This window comes from Coloeus monedula (assembly GCF_965178545.1).
Source record: "Coloeus monedula genome assembly, chromosome: 6".
NCBI classification, from domain to species: Eukaryota; Metazoa; Chordata; class Aves; order Passeriformes; family Corvidae; genus Coloeus; species Coloeus monedula.
Genome location: NC_138786.1, coordinates 8,786,205 through 8,802,570, shown reverse-complemented (window position 1 = coordinate 8,802,570; position 16,366 = coordinate 8,786,205). Strand labels below are relative to the sequence as shown.

General features: G+C 41.8%; 1 protein-coding gene across 1 annotated transcript in view; it reads right to left on the bottom strand.

Moving 5' to 3' along the window:
- Positions 1 to 15,907, bottom strand: part of SPON1 (spondin 1) — a gene marked incomplete at both ends in the record, with an annotated part of 171,741 nt that extends 155,834 nt beyond the window's left edge. The window contains 2 exons of the mRNA XM_082282860.1: positions 9,032 to 9,138; positions 15,685 to 15,907. Of these exons, the coding sequence (XP_082138986.1) occupies positions 9,032 to 9,138; positions 15,685 to 15,907 (330 nt within the window). The remainder of the gene's footprint in view (positions 1 to 9,031; positions 9,139 to 15,684) is intronic.
- Positions 15,908 to 16,366: the final 459 nt, after the last annotated feature.

The window sequence follows — 16,366 nt, the reverse complement described above, 5'->3', positions numbered from 1 at the left end:
TGTAAAAGTATGAAAGAAAGAGCAACATTATGTGGCTTTTTCAGTCTGGGACTCCAAATAGTTTCAACCTGGTCAGGGAAAGAAAACTACTTAAAGCTACATCCCAGCCTTACTGCACAGTTTTCTGAGAAAACAGACCTAAGGAAAAAGCATCCTGATGAGAAACATGTCTGCAAAGTCTCTTGAGTAAAGATTAGCACTGAAGCAAAACATCTGATGAGATTAGGATGAGAGGGCATATTTTTCAGTTGTGTGAGTCCTTGCACATCATTCTGAGGACACCATTATGGATTTCCACTCATCACTGCATGAAGTGAAATGACCAAAACCGTCTCTGAAGGTATGTTGAGATAAAGCCCCAAAATGCAAACATGTTGAATGCACCAGAACCCAAAGATAAGGTCGTTTCCTGACTAGGTCTTGTATGGTTTTGAGGTAGGATAAATACACTGTGATCAGATGACTAATGAGCCTGGGTTGTTAGGTCATGAGAAAGAGCTATCACAGCAAAGACAACAATCAATTACAAATGTTCGGGACAGCAGTGGAAGTTGAAACAGTATCCCTTGGCAAACACCGAGAGGTCACTACCATCACTATAAAGGGAAGAGCTGTAAAGGAGGACTGTCAGGGTAGTCCACTGCCAGGTCTGGGAAGGCTACCTGTGCAGTCTAGAATAATGGAGGCTAAAAATACTGTCACTTCAATAATGCAAAAGTGCCTTCTGAATTCAGCAAGCAGTTCTCAAGACAACAGGCATAGCAAGCAGTACTTTCAGTCTAGCAGCAATTAATTCAGCAGGGAGTTGCAGTGAGAAGTGACCTGCCTGACTTCACTATGAAGCCTGGAGGAAGGATTCTGCCTACAGCAGCCATTCATGAGTGAGTCAGGTAGGTATAGCCCTGGATTTAAAAGAGCCATTCTGCTTCTAAGTCACCAAAACCTCTCTTAACACCGTGGAGGGAAAAAAAAAAACAAAAACAAAACCACAAGAAAACTACAAAAAGAATAAAAGAAAGACCAACATTTAAATTTAATTGGGAGACCTTCTACTGGCATTTGTGTACCTTCAGAAGTCCAGAAGACTGACAACAGGATTTTCTTATAGTCCATATAACCTGGAAAAATTGTCAAGCTGAATATTGTTAAGTCTTTATCATCACCTTCATTCACCCTTCTCCCCTCTATCCCCACTGTCCCAATTCACATGATGGGAAAAGAAAACACATCATGAGAAAAGACTCTCAGGTACAGACATAATTCCTTCTGTTCATAGCTTGTCATTGTAGGCTGGAAGCTGACAGTGCTCATTTGGAGAGAAGTGTAGGAATAAACACATTTTCCCAGAATAACTCTTCCTTTTAAACCCTGTGTGATTCCGAGGGTAGCATGCATGTCCAGATCCATATTATCACAGTGAGGATTACAGGCAGTGATAGCTCAAACAGTCCAGATTGGGAGGGAATACCTGATAAATGCTTTCTAACCTGATGCAAAGTGGATGTGAAGAACAAACACTTGCTCTAAGGCCCCATTGATTGGAACTGACATGCTGAAGGTTCCCTGATGCTGCAGAATGGCAAACTACATCAGAGGTAATTCTTGGAGCATTTCAGGAAGGGATAGGAAGTGAGAGATAAGCATGCTGATCTCTCTCGGTAGAGACACAAACTAGAGTAATTGATGACCGCCTTAGATGAAGCTGGTGAATTACAGGTGACAAAAAGGGAAATCTAGGAAGGAAAGCCTAATGGCAACATTATAAATTAAGAAAGAGCTGCTGAATAGATGTTTCAATGAACCTGGAGCCTACATACATCTAGAGTTATAACCCATGACAGCTGCCAGATGGCAACTGTAAAGCATCTGACTGTTGCCAGAGGGGCTAAATGTCTTCACTAAAATTTCACATGGCCCAGGTGCCACGATCTGAAGAAAGATGATCTAAGAGGGGACTTACAATGAGTTAGGCAGTTTACCTGGGCTGGAAATAAAGGGATATTTGAAGTAAATCCCTTTAGAGTCACTGAGATAGATATGTCCACTTAAACAGTGCCCGAGGAAGAACATACAGCTTTCACTGATTAACAAAACAGAGTTAGAGAGATCCACACTTCCAAGAACCAGACTTTGTCTCAGGGTGAAACAATTGCAAACGCAAAACTGGCTTCTAGACTGGAAGCAAGACCTGAACAGAGAACCCTCTTCAGGCATCAAATAATCCAAAACCCCAAGAGGCCCAGAATGGGATTCTGAACAGTGATGTGTCTGAAGAGCAGATTGGAACCTCCAAGGCAGAAGGGACCAGTGCTTCCAGGGTAATTTCCTCTCTTGAGGATTGATTTGTTAAGTGTCAGCGCCAAATTCTAGGAAACAATTCTTTAATAAGTCTCTTTGGAAGCTTCTTAGAACCAGGAAGTCTTGCAGTTTAATGCTAATCCAAAGAAGAGAATAAACTAATAGATATTTTTCTTGAACAAGAGATTTAATTAGGCAGTTCTGATATTTTACCATGACGTAGTCTGGCTCTGCTGCACTGGCAGTGTGCAAGGGCAGAAGTTACACTTGAGATAACCCAGCTCTGATAAGCCTTGGATCTGAAGAGGAGTCTGGAGTTTTAGCTAACCAATCTCAAAAGGCATGCTTCCTGTTTTTAGTTTTATGTTTTTAGAGGGTTTCTTTGGTTTGTATTTTGGCTGGGTTATTTCCAAAACAGAACTTGAATCATCACAAATTAAATATTTGTTTAGGCATAAAACTTTCCAAAAAACATAAGCTCGTACTGAGACACAATCATCATTTGGAGTCATTCTCAAGAAAAAGCACTTCCCCAGAAAACATTAAAAAAACAAAGAAAAGAGAAAAATTAGATTAGATTAAAGAAAGACGACTAAATATTACGTGACCAGAAGTTAGACAGTTTTCTTTTTTCCACAGCCAAGCAGGGAGATAGGGAAAGGGCAAAGCAAAAGACATGTCAGAAGAGAAACTAAAGCCAAATTAACTAAGAAATTTTGCATTTTAAAAGTGATGGTAGTGATATAGCAAGAAAACACTTAGCAAAGGCACTCTAGCAAAGCTGAGATAAGCAAGTTGTCAACAGAAGAGTGAGCCCAGCTTAAGAGACTGAATCCCGTTTTTGTTCAGCAGTGAACTAACCTACTTTGCCAGTACAATTTAATATTTATTTCCTCTTTTTACCTGTCTTAGTAGTTCAAAGATCCACTGTAGTAAAATACATAACAAAACAGTATTCAGAAATTTCTTATATTTTCTGAATTCGGCTGTGAAATGTTAGGTTGGAATCATTCATCCTTACGAGACACAGCAGCCATGTAGACAATCAGCTGGGGGAGTGCCCAAGGTGCAGCTAACCAGAGTCAGGTCATGCAAAACCTGGAAAATGTTATGATGTTGAGATTTTTTGTCTCATTCAAAGCATGAGCTGAAACCAGAAAAAAAATGTAAAGGAAGGCAGTAAAAACTGCCCAGTTGGAATCCAGTTTGGTTTTTCTACAGCCTCATTAGTAGCAAACAATGACTATCAGAGCTGCTTCTGTTCTGCAAGTTCCTGGTGCTCATCACTCTCTTACATTTCCTTTTACTGTTCTAAAGCAAAGCAAAACTACCTCCTGGGACAATTTCTTAACCAAAATCTTGCTATAAGTGGTTCACGTTGAGGTTTTTCCAGTGTACCAGAGATATTTCTATTTAATCGCATTCAAAGCGTTCACATTTTCCAGTCAGTGCTAAAATTGGCAGTGGCAGGTACTTTTCTGGGGATTTTTATTTTTGAACTCATATTTAATCCCTGAATATCATGATATGGAACCTGGAGTTCTAGAAAAATGGGTGGAAGGGTTTAATCAGGGTTAAACAATTCCACCCTACGGGAAAGGTGAACTAGAGCTTGGTTTACCATTATAAAATAAAGGGGGGTTATGCCTAGGATAATATTTGCAGTGACTCTTTTGCAAAGAAAATTTGGGAATACTCTTGCAAATGCAAAAGAAGGAGAAATTTTAAATTTTACAGACTCAGAATTCACGTCTACCTGCTTAGTCTACAAGTTCTATAGCTGGCATATTGTGATTCTTTCCTATTTAAAATACTCCTGTAATTATAGCTTTGGATCATTACTCCGTACGCTTTTAAGCAGTAAGATGACAGACTCTGTTTCAGTGATGAGACGCTGGGACAGGGAATGTAGAGAATGCAAACATGAGCAAAATACTTGGAAGTTCTGGGCACTTGTTAAAGAAAACGACATCATTTCATACAGCTCAGAATATTTCCCGAGCTATTTCCCAAGCAACCTGTTGAGTTTATATTGGGATACAAGGTTAAAAAAACCCCAAACATACAAACCTAACAGAACATCAAGATTACCCAAGTATACCTGGATTTTTAATATGAAAAGCTTCAAAAATAATTGCAGTCATCAATTCTTTTAAAAACTACAAAACAACCTTTGCTTATAAATGCAAGAATAAATCATTTGAAATGGCTAAAAAGCCTTTCAAGACTGCTTCTTTCAAATGCAGTGTATCAAGATGTAAGGTTCCTATAACATACTGGAACACAGCATTAGAGGAGCTGCTTTTCTAAGAAGTTGTAAAGATACCTTTTAATCTAAATGCCTTGCTAAGCACATCAGCCAACTAAACAGCATTAAAAGAACTTTTGGGTGAACACATTTGGGTGACCAAAAACAAAGGACACGGTTAGGCTGTTGTTTCAGGGACTAAAGGTAAAGGACCACTTACCTTACTTAGCTGACTGCTCCAATTTTCTTAAAACGTTTTCTTCTTCAGCACAGCCTCAGGCTTTTATAAATACCACACCTTTAATGAAACCTTCACTCTTGCTACTGCTGTGCCTGCTCACTGTCCTACATTGCTTTTGCACAAGTGGGTCGTTAAATTCAGTGACCTAAACTAAGAATTTTTTTATTCACTCTAGCACAAAAAAAGCCGAAAGGATACCTCTGGGAGAACAATGAAGACACTTAACAATATCACAAAAAGGCGGGTGTAAGATACAAATCTAACAAGTGATTATGCCAAAGCAGTACAAAGAAGTGCCTAATTTGGAGTCTTTGAGGTTCAGTTTATCACTGTACATGTGAGAAATTGGTCATGTTTGCACACCACATTTTATACCGAGTGTTTAATTATCAAAGATGTTCACAAATAGCACCAATTTTTTGGAGGAATGAATGGCATTTTGAAGGACAGGATTGTAGTTCATCATTTGCTTGATAAATTGGATGAAGCCCTACATTGAAAAAGAATAAAAATGCATAGACTGGGAAGATTCATCCTGAGCACAAGGCACTCCAAAGCTGTGCCACTCCAAAGGCTTACTCTGTCCAAATTCTGCATGATGTTATGCTGAGAGGCCAGATCGACTCCTGTGTACAACTCTGAGGAACACAGGACTGGAATCTCAACTTGACTGCAAGAAAAGCAAAGATGGGAGAAGACAGCCTACAATGAAAATATGAGAATTTGAATAAGGAACAGGTATAGAGTGTGTGGAATTGGAGGGAGAATAAAGAAAACTTCAGAACATCTGTCTCATAAGGTATCAACAAAATTCTCAATTTAGGAAGACACCTCATAAGAGGGCAATTTAACCACTATTAGTGAAGACTCAGTTTGGATGTTAGTAAAAGATCTACAGAGTTCTCCTTACATTTTCTATTAAATATAATATATTTAATTGTTTAAACTTGGAGACATGAATTTGTTCTTGTTGACCACTTCAGAACAGATTGACAAAACATCCACCAAAATTTTTCCTGGAATATTTATCCTTCCTCAGAGAACAAGGAAGATAGATGAGAAGAGGTTCAGCTCTACATTTCTAATAGTCTGCATTATTTATCAGACTGAATCTATGACACTGCATGCATATGTTGATTAAAATGGCCTGTATAGACACTCCTGCAGTCAGTGGTGATTGCTGCCTTCGGGTTTAATTTGCCTTCGAAACAATTTGCAGACTGTTGCTAAACATTACAGAAGAGAAAGATCAGCAGTCTGCATGACAAGAGCTGGGATTGGTTTGTGTAAAGAGGCCAATGGGACAGATACCCAAAGCTTTCACTGGGTCTCACTGCCCTCCTGAGTTGTACAATTACCATTGGCACAAGTAAGAGCCCTACCCCTGTATCCTCAAATTTCTATGGCTGAGTTTGGTATTTTGGATTCCCTAGCCATATTTAATTTAGCTATTTAACATGTGTTTGTGGGAGACAAAGTGATTTTTTTTTTTTTAAAAGGCTGAATTGTGTCCTGTGTGTACTACAAGGGAAAGAAAAAAAAAAAGTAAGTTGGGCTGCATTAAGTAAACGAAGAGTAAAATCAGATTTTAAAGTCTCAGCTGTCTCAGAGGAGAACAGATTTAGAATGGTGGAGTGCAAACTACACTTCTCTAAATGTCTCAGGTATAGACATAACCAAAAAGGGTACAGAAAAAAATACCTGTCCAACCTAGAATTTCAACAGCTGCGCTATTTATAGGATCATGACCCTGCAGCTTGATGATTAATAAAGACTGACTGTAGCTGGTGACCTGCAGAGTCACACTAGAGTAAATGAGCCATGAGGAGGTTACAGCAAGTGCTTACTGCACATCCAAGTGGGCTGCAGCACTGCCCCCACTCCAGCTGGACTGTGACCCCTTAAAACAGCGCTTTTCCAGCCCAAGTGTACCACATCCGTGTCAAAAACTCCATGTTAGCCCTTCTTTACCACCTGGCTACTCCAGCACGTGCTCCTCTGCAGTACTTTTGAGGCACCAGTCTAACACCCAAGAGCTGCGCAGAGCAGCAGCCACAGCCCCAGCCGGGTGTGGCCTAAGCACAGAGTGCAGTCAGGTTTTTCTCCATGAAAGGTGCTGTAACTCACACTTCACAGCTTGAAAGTGGCACTCAAGAGGCTTGCAAATCAAATGCTTTACAGTCTCTAAGTCATGGAAGGAAAATTTTGTTTGGTCAGCTTCCATTTCCTTCTATCCTGGTTGTACTGGAAAGTTTTCTAGTGTGAATGAAGCACTTGCTTCATACAGTGCTTTGCTTTGACTACTTATCTGAACAGTAGATATGTCTCCTTATGGAGGCCTGTAGCTCAAAAGCAGCATTTAATCTCTTGCCATTATTAAGGAATTTCCCCAGAGTTCTGTTCCACTGTGTAACTCGTTGAATGACATACGCTCCATCTGAACACAGGGAAGACAGAACTGCAAGTGGCATTCAAGTTACTGTACACACAGCTTGTCCTTACTCTGCACAGCTGTTTAGCCATCCTTAGCATCCTCACTTTCTAATAAAAACACAGTGCAAACCCTTGAAACAAACATCTTTTTTCTTCTGGTTGCTACCACCCAGCCACGATACAAGGGACATCTGTATCTACCACTGCAAGCATTCTTTGGATACTTAAAAGAGAATCTTACATCTGTATCCAGAGGCAGAACAGGCAGACACCATCTGAATAAACTTCATTTAACTGTGCTAACGTGGGGTGAGCATGGTGAGTACTGCTTGTGCCACAGATACAAAAAATCTAGTTATAGATAAACTTTGGAACTCCCACCTGCCAATTAGAACAGAGTTCAGACTGCAATCCATACAATGCAGCTAATTAAACAACCTTCCCTCAGCTGAGATCCATTGGGCTTTTTTTTTCCCCCTCTATATAGAATTTCCATTTGCTTCCCACTCTGACAACTTCAAAATGCCTCTGTACTTCAGCAAAGCTTAGTGAGTTTCTCACTGTGAATTAGACATAAAGACAAAACTCAGGCCAAATTTTTCTCATTAGCCCCAGCCCTAGAGATACTAAAAACTGAAATGAAGAAATTAATGATGACAAGCTTCTTTTAAAATAGAAGAAGCATCACTATTTCTACTTCTTAGCAGTAGCTGATCCTTCAATACTAGCTTATTCTTTAAAAACCCAACCTTATTAAAAAGTCCGTATTAAAAATATTTCTCCCAAATAGGAATGTGTTTCATTTTAAGGAACATACCTCAAAGAAGTTCTCACTTATTCTAGATTTTCTTACAAAGTGTATGAAAACTAGACAGAGGCCTCTAAGCAAATTCAGTAGGAAAACAGGCCAATTACTTACTGAGTTTGCACATCATATTTGCTATATACAAAAATATAGAAGAAATATAGGAAGAGATGTGGATTTCTCTCTCCTTGCAGATCACCAAAATTGGAACTTTTGAGTACTTCTATTGAAAAGCTTGAAACCTGAGGCAAGTGAAATCTTCCACCTAGAAGTCATTATTAAAATTACTATCAATATTATTATACATCCTGTAAATTATTAACACTATAATTCAGTATTTCTAAGCCTGGAAAGTCAAACAGCAAACAATACCTCATGTGAGAATCAAACCTACATACATCATTTCTACCTTCTTCCATAAATATGATATATATTCTCAATTTCCAGAATTCCCTGCATGAAGTAGCTGAAAATACCAGTTTGTGAATCATTACTCTGGATTCCAATCCTTTTCATAATAAAAATTTCATCCCACTGAATGTGTTCATTAAGTAAAGTACTACTGAGCATAAATAAAACAGCAGAATCTAATTTATGAATGATAAAACAGTCATTACAGCCATGGTAAACACTTCTCAGAGTCACATTCTACATCCCAGTGGACAAAAATATCAAGGCAAAGAAACACAAAACCCAAAATGTGAATAGAACAATTCTGATATTTGCTTTGGATAAAAAGTTCAGGTGCCCTGGGCTCTAGTTCAAACAACTGATGCTCATTTTAAAGAGTGTGGGAAGGGGAGCTGAAGTCCAGGTGCAGGAGCCTCAATCCCTTGAACATGCACGGGATGTAAAACATGCTGTGTTGTCCTCATGTCAGCATCCACAAACATTTATGCTTACTTAAACATGGTCTGCATTCTGCTGGGCATATAAAATCTCCCTTTGAGCCAGGAAAGCAGTAAGGAAGACTCCAAGGAGTGTAGGTCAGGGAAAGTTCTCTCACCTGGAAAGATCCTGCGTGGTCTTCCTCTTTGTCACCTTCTTTTCCTTCCTTGAGGGCGATCAACGTGAACCCTCGAAAATAGGCAGGAGTGGCAGCAGAAAGTGTCACTGAGACATGATGAACAGAGAGACAACAAAAACATAACATTAACTGTGAAGTCAGCCACTAACATATAATTTCACTGCTTGAAAGGTGTGTGTTCTAAGTTGGCATTAACCAAAGCTAGAGCGCTGATGACAGGGAGCCAAGCCAGCCAGAATACAGAATGTTCAGTCCAAGTTTCCACATCAGCTGAGAAACACTGGCATGAAATACTTCAGCTTTTTTATTTTACCCCCACTTTTTTTTAAAGCACATTGATAATCTGCTCAGATCTACAGGAGGGTTGTTTTGCTGGCGATTTGGGGGTGAGGGCACACATGTTAGGAGGTTTACTTCTTTGTGGGGGTTTTTTTTTGGTGACAGTTTTTTGCTTATTTGGGGGGTGGGTGGGTGGTAATATGAGGGAGCACCTCCTAAATATTTAAATTCAGCTTTTGTCCTGGTCTCAGCACAAAAAGTGTATTTTAGTACACAGAAAGTCTCTCTGTCTGTAATAGCAGATGACCACATTGCCTACTCCAGCTCAGCTACACTAAACACTGCACTCCAGCTTCTGGAAATGGGGGATCTCAAAATATCCTTCCTCTGCTTCATCCTCAGGGCAAAACAGGGCACAAAGGTAAACTCATGGCTGAAGGTGACCTCTAAAGGTTGTGCTGCCAGCTCTGATTGCCAAACCAATCCCACACACCAGCAAACACCCTTCTTCACACACCTGTCCTGACCAGGAGGGCAGCACTGGATCCACCAGCAGAGAACAGATAACGTAATGCTGACTAACCTGATTTCACCATGCTCAACATCAGGATTAAATCCCTGATTTTATGCCAGTGCAAGATAGCTTTGTGTGATCTTTCTGTTTGCCATCAGCAGCACCCAAGCACCACCCAGCAACATTTGAGTTCACAGAATCACAGGATATTCTGGGTTGGAAGGGACCCACAAGGATCATCAAGTCCAGCTCTTAAGTGAATGGCACCTACAGAGATTCAACCCACGGTTTTAGCACCAGGCTCTAACCAGCTGAGATAATCTCAGGGTCGTCAGCTGAGGCTCTTTTGAACACTATCAGAAAGACAGAATGAGGCAGAACTTTGAGGAAGGACTTTTAAAATTGCCAAACTCTCTTCAACAACTTACAGGAATCCTTTCCTGAAACAGCGGTAAATTTTAGGAAAAAAAAAAATTCTAGAATTAAACTAAAAGAGACAGAAAATAGAACTCTTACTTCTTTAAAGTAGCTTTTACTTTAAGCATAATGCAGACAGCATCGCTCGTAGGACTTTATTGTCACACTCTCCAACCCTAACAGGCACAATAAAAACTGAAGACCACCCACAGTTTTCAGAGTAAACTGCAACTACCAGGGCTGCTCCATAGAAGAGTACCCACAAGAGACTCCCTCTCTCACAAACAGGCCATGAGGGGTTGAATCACATTGCTAAAAATTATAGATTGCCCTTAAGAGATATGGATTTCAAAATACGCCCCAGAGTTCATTTGGAACATATGGAGAGCTCTTTGATCTATAAATTCGGTAGCAGAAAAATATAAAATAGGCTATGTGAACATTTCTAGCATTATGCAGCTGTATTTGGGTCTAAAACTCATGGTATTTGTACAAAAACCTAACTTTTTTGACTATATATGTGGGGGGAAAAAAGGATTGGAAAGATTTATTTCAATATTCAAACTTTTGTGTAAGTGCCGTGCTTTGACCTATAAACCTGCGAACACCTGTACAATCTGGGGTAGTGACTGGCATAATAGCAAGTCCCCCAACTCTCGAGATTTTCAACACACTTTTCATTCCATGGAACCGTATTATGTGGTTGAATGTCATGATTTTGAGGGAGAAAGAAAATTTCACATATTATATACCAAAACTGGGTAGAAGCATAATGCCATGAAAATTTCTGCTTAGTTTACAAAGTATTGCTCCAATTCATTAATTCATTTTCTGCCCAATAATTAGTATAATTAGTCCAATTTTGCAAACTTCTGCAGCTCTGTCTAAATGCAAACCCACAGGCAGGCTCCCAGTTGCTCTGAGAACAGCACACTGCTGAACTCAACAGAGATGAACACATTACTCCTGCTTGAACACTGACTCTTAGAAATTAACTGCCATAAAGGTCTTTTACATGCAACAATTTTTTCCATATCATATGCAATTAAAGACTCTGAATCACTATGAGTAAAAGGTTACACCATAAATACTTAAATATGTATGGAAGCAAACAGAAGATCCAGCTGCGAATTGACTCAACAGTTTTCATTTTCCTCACAAAGTTACACATCAAACCAGTTTTCAAAATTTTGAACACCTACCTATGTAACAGAGGAGATCTGAAATGCTACAGAAGCATCAGAAAAAAAAAAGCAAAAGGAAGGTAATTCCAAAGCCTGACTCATAGTTTTTGAATGCTTGGGGTTAGCAATACTCCTGCTGTGGCCGCAGTCATTTCAACCCCGAGGAGTGATGCCGCCCTCCCCCAGGCTCGCTGCTCGCTCAGCAGCCGCATGCAGGCAGCTGTGCTCTCAGCTGGGCTCGGGAACACATCCAGCCGAAAAGTCAAACAAACCGAGCCCAGCCGGAGAGTTCAGCCGGGTCCATCCCCAGGCGCGCTGTGCCGGCGGGGGACACACGGACACGGGGAGGGGCCGGCAGGGCAGGGACCCGCCCGAGCGGAGCGGGCCCGTGGGGATTTAGCGTCCGGGGATAGCAAGCGGGATGTGTGCTTTGGTAGCCCTGAGCTAGGCCAGAACGCTGGGAACAGCTGGGCCGGGAAGGTTTCCGTCAGTGCTCGGAACCATCGGTGTGCTGAGGTGAGGGCGCAGCGCGGGGGCTCGTCCCGAGCGCTCCCCACGCACAGCTCGTTCCGGGGCTGCTGCTGCAGTCACCGGCTCGGGAATGGCACGGCAGGGGCTCGCTCTGCACGGGCGGCACTGGGAAGCTGTCAGACCACATCTGCTTCTCACAAGAGAGCGGCTCTTTGTTGCGTAAGAGCTGAGAGTTCTTGGGCTAAACTCTGCCATTTTAAACAACAGCTGAGTCCTGCTCACGCCGCGTTCACACTAATTAACTTCCACCCAACAATATGAACTTCCTGCAAAGATCAGTTAAATCTCAGTGCAAGCCTCAGAGTTAAGGATTTCTCTTTAAAGGGAAGATTACATACCAGCAGTTACTTTTGTCTGCTTCCATCCCTCCGGCAAATCTCTAATTACTTTACAAGTTGCACTTTGGCACACACCTTCAACATGCTCCTCTTTCCCCAGTGTCCCAAGCTAAAGGTGGGGTGATCAAAGCACTTGCTCCTTTGGTTTCAGGCAAGAAATCTGACTTTTCTCATCCTACACAATTCACATCCTGTGCTGTACCTTGCACAAGTACCAACAAATACATGTTCCATATTTTATCCGTATTTTGTGAAACCTGGGAATGGCTAATGCGGTTACAGATTGAGTGCTTGTTTGCAAAGTGTTTGCATGTTGAGGGAAGAAGAAAGAAATGGAAAGAAAAAGACTCAACATTCCTTAGAAGTCCCCAAACCAGTGCAGTGGAGTGCAACACCTTAAATGAGCCTTTCCTCAAAAACGGAGAAAGTGGACTGACCTACAAGTGGAAATCCCATTAAAACCAGAAACAGCATCTACATCAAAGGTATATGTAAGGATTATAACTAGTCTTATCCTCCTTTTCTTCTTCAGAATAATAATTTCATTATATAATAGCAGAAAGTATGTCTGCTGCATGTTGTTAGCATTTGAAGTGGACATACTACTGCCTTTTTGTGGAAGCAATTTTATTTGCATTTTAATAGCATGTAACTTACCTCATTTTTTCATGGAAATCTCATGCAATCATTAATCTAACTCTACAATCAATAAAGCCAGGACTGGGTATTTTCAAGGATCATTACCCTGTAGCACCATCCAAACTTAAGGCTCATTTGTCCCTTTGAATGCAATGAGAACTCTGACCTTCAGTGGAAGCAAGAGCAGCTCCACCAAGGTCGAAGGTAACCAGCAGGGAGGAGAGGACCTTGACCATAGGATGGTGTGCCCACAAACCTGGTCCTACAGGAAGACATTTTTAATTGTCTGACAGGAAAACGTGCCCTTATTTACCGCTGCCGGTGCCCGCAGACAGAGGAGCTGAATACCCACCCACTCAGAGAAATTATTCGGTGCCCAGGGCCACTGTTTTCTATCACAGCTCCAGAGGTGGAAAACCAAGGCTTCACCCAGGGTTTCCCCTTAGGGCAATAGATTCTGATTGATCTAAAGGTGAATAACTGCAGGGGAGCCATAAAAACTTCCCCAAAGGCAAATAGCAGCTGTGAACTGCGGTCTCCTGATTCCCACACTGCAAGAGTGCTGAGATATTTCCTCCAGTCATTGCAGCTTGAGAGTCTGATGTGTCACATCAACCGATGTCATGAAGATAAATGGATGTCCCTATACTGTCACTTTTGTGGAGTACATTTGCATGTACATTTAATTCCTGTGTTATCCACCTTGAAAATACTAGTTTATTCCAACAGCCCACTAGGGAATGTGCCAAGGATTCAGGTTGCTGTAAACCAGGCAGGGGCCGTGGAAACAGGAATATCTGGCTCCAACCCTAAGCAGGTTGTGCAAGTTTCTGCCATGTTGTGTATCTAGTAATTTGCAGGTAAAAAAAACCAAACAAACAGATAAAACCCCACAGAACTGTCATATCTCATTTTTTAAATCATTAGTTGGATTTTCCATCCTTTGCATAAAACAGTAATTAAGTTTCAGTTGGACTCTAGAATTGCCTTTGAAAACGAGCTCTCAAAACTTTCTGTATGTTGGTAGTTTTAACTGCTGCTGTAGGTAACATACATGTTGCAGCAACATTTACTTGTGTTCTTCCAACAATTCCAGAGGAGTCCTGAAAGAACAATCTACACACCCTAATGTGCCACCTGAATACTTCAGTCCTAAGTATCAGAAACGCAGGCACATATTTTGTTCTATGTTTTAACTTTTTACTATTAGCTGTAAATTTCTCACTTCCAAGCAGCTATAATAGCCTAATGTGATTTTATTAATTGAGTTCCTAATGCCAAGACCTAATATCTCCAGGAAATTAGTTCTGCTAATTCATCTGGGAGTTTTTTTCTTCCTACATTTCTATGCAATAGAAACTTCTTTGGTAGATGACTGAAAATGTCCAATAACATTTTTACAGAAGTGAATTCCAAAACTTTTAAAGAATGTTCACATTTGTCACTATCAAAGAACTTGGCACATCTTTTTCCTGCTTAGTAGATGTATCAAGTTGACATGCCACATGAAATCTTTCAGGCTCAAGGTACTAATCCTAGTGTCTGGAACAGCTAACCAGCTTGTGGGAAATGTGCATTTACTCACATCATGTTAAAATAAAACAATTTTGGGGAAAAAAATCAAATCAATATACTGCAAAGTTACAGAATGGTGCTTAAAACAGGTGAACCTTTGCTGCAGATGCATTTCTCAACCTTTGAAAAAACACAGTGATTATGCTACATGCACTCTTCTTTTCCCTATCTATACTAAGATTCCCATGTTCATGCAATGGGAAAACATTGTCTCAGCTCTTTACAGCTCTTTACCCTGGATCTAAGAAACACTTAGAAGAATCTCCCAATATTTTTTTTCCAAAGTGACACCTACAAAGTATGTTAGTTATTGTACCTAAAAATGTCCAAATTATTTTTAAAGTGCTTTTAAAATACAAGTTAAACAGTACATTCCAAGAAGGTTTATTTCTGAAGGCATTATATAGTGAGGCAAGAAAAGTGACCAAAACCTGCATTTGCCCATTAATTAGTAAAATACACTCAAATGTGCTTTGGAAGTTCATTTCAAGGATTGTAAGTGACATGCTCATGGAAGAACGAATGCCTCCATAGCTTATTTACAGTGGTCGTTAGCACTGTCTCTGCCTCTTTCCTGTTTGAACCATCTGTTCATTTACCCAGAAAAAAAAGAGGGGTGGGATAAACGTAAGTGGGAAATGTGGGAAGTTGGCAGTGTGCTGCATCATGTTTGCCCATATGCTAACTCATTATATTAACATTCATATTTCAGGGCAAGAACAATTAGCTCCGAGCTTCCTCTCCTTCCTGCTGAATGTTAAAGCTTCTCCCATGCACTGGGTTATATTTAAAGGGACAGGAAGAAATCCCAGATAAGTAGGTAAACGAGGGAAGAGTGTGCTTTGTATGGCTGCAACTTGCGATCTCGTGCGAGCGCTGAGCCGGTAGAGAGGATTCATAAAAGAAAGGAAATTTCTCTTAATGAGGAATGCTTGGGAGTAAAGTGATACACTGAAACCCAACTCCCTCTCACTTGTCACGGAAGCATCCCCAATAAAGTAGTGCGTGGGGGTATATTACCCTGTCTTAACCCACACAGTTACACACACACGCCAAGAGGGATCCAGGGCTGACAGGCAGAGACTCGTTACAGTTCCAGAGCCACTTATCCTCACCATTATCGTTAGTATGGGATGTAGAGGATGTCCAACTTACCCCGGTAACTGTTTCCAGGCTTGTAAAATTCTGGATCGCCCTCCACCCTGAGGCTGAATTCATTGTACCCTTCCCTCCTGGTGCCTTGGGCTCGCAGGATCCGACTGCAATATCCCTCGGATTTCGCGGCTTTCTCCAAGGTTTCGTCAGAAAAACCCTTCGCCACCAAGGGGAAAGTCAGCGCCAGGAGCCGCAGGGCCAGCGGCTGCAGATGCGCTCCCATCCTCGGCGCTCCGCACAACTTTTTGTCGCCGGGGCGGCCGTGCCCGGGAGCGGGGCGGCGGTGGGAGCGGGCCGGGGGGCACGGGGGGGCACGGGGGGGCACGGCAGGGCTGGGCAGGGCTGGGCAGGGCGGGCAGGGCACGGCAGGACGGGCTGAGCGGTCCCGGGCAGCCCCAGCCGGCAGCGGCCCCCAGCGTGAGCCTGCCAGGTCGGATCGGAGGGACCGGCTCGGCTGCTGCCGGCGAGAGGGAGGGGAAAAGCAGGGAGGGGGCAGAGAGGGAGGGGACGGGAGAGAAGGGGAGGGAAGGAGGGAGGGAGGGAAGTCTGATCTTGCCCAGATCCCGAACTGAAGTGCTGTTTTGTTTCAGAGCGTGTGATTAGCAGCTCGGTGGTGTTTACTTAGGCGAGCTGAATTCACAGGGTTTGGTGAAAGAGCGGAGCAGGGGACGCTGCTGTCTCC